At 50.4% G+C, this 3,913-nt stretch overlaps 1 protein-coding gene across 1 annotated transcript in view; it reads right to left on the bottom strand.

The window, feature by feature from the left end:
- Positions 1-1,491: 1,491 nt before the first annotated feature.
- LOC106807477 (ceramide glucosyltransferase-like) overlaps positions 1,492-3,913 on the bottom strand; it is a 56,433-nt gene continuing 54,011 nt past the window's right edge. The window contains exon 8 of the mRNA XM_014809810.1: positions 1,492-1,855. Within this exon, the coding sequence (XP_014665296.1) occupies positions 1,676-1,855 (180 nt within the window). The 3' untranslated portion in view covers positions 1,492-1,675. The remainder of the gene's footprint in view (positions 1,856-3,913) is intronic.

Here is a 3,913-nt window from a genome sequence, read left to right on the forward strand (position 1 = left end):
GAGAGAGATAGAGAAGAGAGAAGAGGGCGGGAGAGAGAATGAGATGGAGATAGAAAGAGAGCGAGAGAGACAGAGACAGAGATAGAGAGAGAGAGAGAGAGTGGAGAGAGAAATAGAGCGAGAGAACAGAAAGTGTGGTGTGTGCGGTGCATGCGTGCGGTGCGTGGTGCGTGATCATGAGACAACTGTTGTGGTAGGCCTCTCACTATGCCATGTCGTTAGTTTCACACACGACCTGTTGCTCCTCTCTGCTTATCGTCTCCTTACTCTGTTTTCGGCCACCCACAATCGACAGCGCCGGTTTGTGTGCGGCACTCGCTGTGTGGGAACCGCTCCGAAGCAACGATAGTTAACGACTGCTGTCGATTGTTCAGCTGGGGTGTGTGTTCACTTGAACATCCCGTCGTTCGTCGTTCTAGTCTCGAATTCTTCGTGCGACAGATCCGTGCGGAGTCCCGTCGCGTGTGCGTGCGTGCGTGCGTGCGTGGCGTAGCGGTGCGTGTGTTGGTGTGCACGTGTGTGTGTTGTGTGTGTGCGTGCGTGCGTGCGGCGTGCGTGCGTGCGGTGCGTGCGTGTGGTTTCTCTCTCTCTCTTTCTTTCTCTCTCTCTCTTTCTTTCTCTCTCTCTCTCTCACTCGACACCAAGAAGATCTTTGCATGTCGTTAGAGTAATAATTTTGCATACCATTGCTGCCCGTCGATTCAATGGCCCATCGCTGAAACACTACGTTAAGGCCGCCGCACACCAGCCGATTTTTCACGCGATTTGATCGGCTCGATAGAAATCAGCCGATATCGGGTAGGTGTGCGCGTTCATTTGTAGACGATTTTATTTTTATCAGGTGATCGTTCCAAATCAAACATGTTTGATTTTGAACCGATGAGCCGATGAGCCGATTTTAAGGCCGCCGCACACCTACATCGCTTCATCGCTTCATCGTTTGTAAAATCGGCTGGTGTGCGGCGGCCTTTACTACCTTCGCTTTGTCACAGCGACGGTGATATCTAAATTCTCTTAAATTCTTCGAGGTAAACATCTGCTGCCACAAAGAAACCTCCACTAATCAATTTCGCATCCTACTTGTCGTAAGAGCTTGCACGCAGCCACCGTTCATCCAGAATTACATGATCACGTCGACGGTTGCGTTTCTTCTAATAAAAAATCTTTATCGAGAAATAAAATTTCTGTCTAGCAAGGCTACACACGATTCATGTCCTCTATAGACCATATGTAATACTGTTGCGTACCCCTTACGGAGAGGAGGAAACAATATAATATATATATACAGACTAATTCCATAACATGGGAAGCGTGTTTTACAACTGAGCCATGCAGCTCCGGTGGGATAGAACCCCACACCGAGCGTTGCCATTACACAACATGGAGAGTTAGATACACACACATACACACGCACACACACCCACGTATGCACGCACGCACAGGCGCACACGCACACACACATACACAGCCACCTATGTGCATGCACACGCACGCACGCACGCACACAAGCGCATGCAAACGTACGTACGCACGCACAAACACAAAACTGCGACGCTGCGACGACGATGACAGGGACACAGAGATATCACAATGGCGAGTGAGTTTCGTGCGAGGCCGTGCGCGGCTCGGCGCCACCACCGCGACGCGACGACGACGACGACGACGACGACGACGGTCACTTCTTCACACCGCTGCACTCCTCGGCGACGCCGCCCCAGCGCAGCCGCACCTGCGCACCGGTCCGCCATGATATCGTCGGCTCGAATAGCGCCTGCACGAAGATGGGAACGACGGAGAGCTCGCGCATGAGCCACGCAACGATGTAGTCCACCTTGCCAAAGGGCAGCGCGCCGTTCTGCAACAATACAAACGCGTCGTCAGAGGCGAGGAGGGTGGACGGCGCGGACGCCACCTGGTGTTGGCCGCGAGAGCGGGGAGGTGGAAGAGTACGACCCCCATGAGGGGCACTATTGGGCAGGGGGGAGTGCAGTGGTGATAAAATATGGATGCAAATCCACACTAATAACACTGACAGCTGACTGCAAATTATGATGAATGTACAGAAACGCACTACTATATATAAAATATATTATGTATATATATTTTCACATATTTAAAGGTATTTATATATATATATATATATATTGTAAATTTCTTTACAGCACATTTCCAATGAAATAATGGTGAGAAACGTGTTCGTTTATAAGTAACTTTCGCTGCATAATATAAACGAAAATAGACGAACACACTGACAGGATGCAGGAGGTTATTATTATCGAAATTAAGCGTGCGCTGGGCTGCGTGGGGCTGCCTTATGACGTCATCACGAGGCACTGCAGCCGTGATAACGATGATTAGTGGACGGGCACACAGCTGCCGTACGTGGTGGATCCGGCAGTCACGCATCACGGGCACAGCCGCTCCTATGCACGTGTACATCAATCTCTACACGTGTATATAACCAGGGGTTAATAATGACAAATTTATCATTTGTCAATGACAAATTTAGCATTTGTCATTATTACAGTATACGCACGCACCCCCGGACTATACGCACGCATGCTGGCAAACCTTACTAGCTACAATCGCACAGCTCTTCTACTTCGGTCACTTTAAAAGATGTATTGTATCGAGAGTAAACATGGGCGAAGGCTATTATTTACTTCAGATTGTATAATTAATGGCAAATCAGACAAGCAGAGTAAATAACGATCCTTCCTATGGCGACAACCTCTAGACTCGTGTTCTTGTCACCTGAAACTATAATCATACGACGCTACGAGTCAGTCGGACAAATAAGTGATAGCCGGAGAGCGAGTAATCAATTAAGGCGTGACTACCTCAGCCAACATACGTTAGATTCCCACTCGCAGATGACTAACGAATAACACTCGCCAGAGAGGTTTGCAGTCGTGTATAATCAAGGTTCTACTGCTGGCCGCAATTGTCGCGGGACGAGAGAGGTGGTGCAAGATTTAATGGCGAGCAAGCGGTGCAAGATTTAAGCTCTACCCGAAATACTAGCGCGCCAGCGAAGCGACTCCGATCAAAGCGCAGATTAAGTGAGTGTGTCAGCACTCACACGACCAGAGGACAAGACGCGGCCGCCTACACATGCAGTGACACGCACCCAGACATATACGTACACGCTCGCACCCAGACATACGTACACGCTCGCACGTACGCACGCACGCACGCACGCACGCACGCACGCGGGGGTAAACAGCTAACGCCAGTGATCAATCAATAAGCAGACTATATATTGCTAGCAAGCAAACAGTGCGGCAATAGCAGAGGCCAGATGGTCGGACGTATTCACTCAAACAACAGCCCTCCTCCATGACAACGCTCAGGGGCCGGATTCATCAACGTTGCGTAAAGTGTATTGCGTACACCGAGTTTCTACGAAGTACGTACGCAAAGCTCGTAGGTGCGATTCATCAACGCAGCGTAGCACCTGCGTACGCAAATGTTGATGAATTCCAGTGTAAATCCACTACGCCAGCGTGACTGCTGGCTGTTGAAGGGCGTGCCTAGCATAAACCAATCACACTGTGCGATACATACCATAGGAACCAAACTGACGCCTCTCTTGTATTTAAACCATATGGCTCGTCTAGTCTACGGGAGTGCTGGGGGATGTGATAGTGTCCTCATTTTCGTTCATACGATTGCGTTCAACACTCATGAAAGCAGCGACACGTACACGTGCGTGCGTGCGTGTGTACGTACACGTGCGTGCGTGCGTGTGTGCGTGTGCACGTACACGTGCGTGCGTGCGTGCATACGTACACGTGCGGGCGTGCAAGTGTGCGTGTGCACGTACACGTGCGTGCGGTTACAGCTCGCTAGTCCGACGGCCCAATAGTCCGAAAGCCCACAAGTCCGAAAACCCACTAGTCCGAAAGCCCAC

This window comes from Priapulus caudatus, unplaced genomic scaffold (assembly GCF_000485595.1).
Source record: "Priapulus caudatus unplaced genomic scaffold, Priapulus_caudatus-5.0.1 Scaffold218, whole genome shotgun sequence".
Classification (NCBI taxonomy): Eukaryota; Metazoa; Priapulida; class Priapulimorpha; order Priapulimorphida; family Priapulidae; genus Priapulus; species Priapulus caudatus.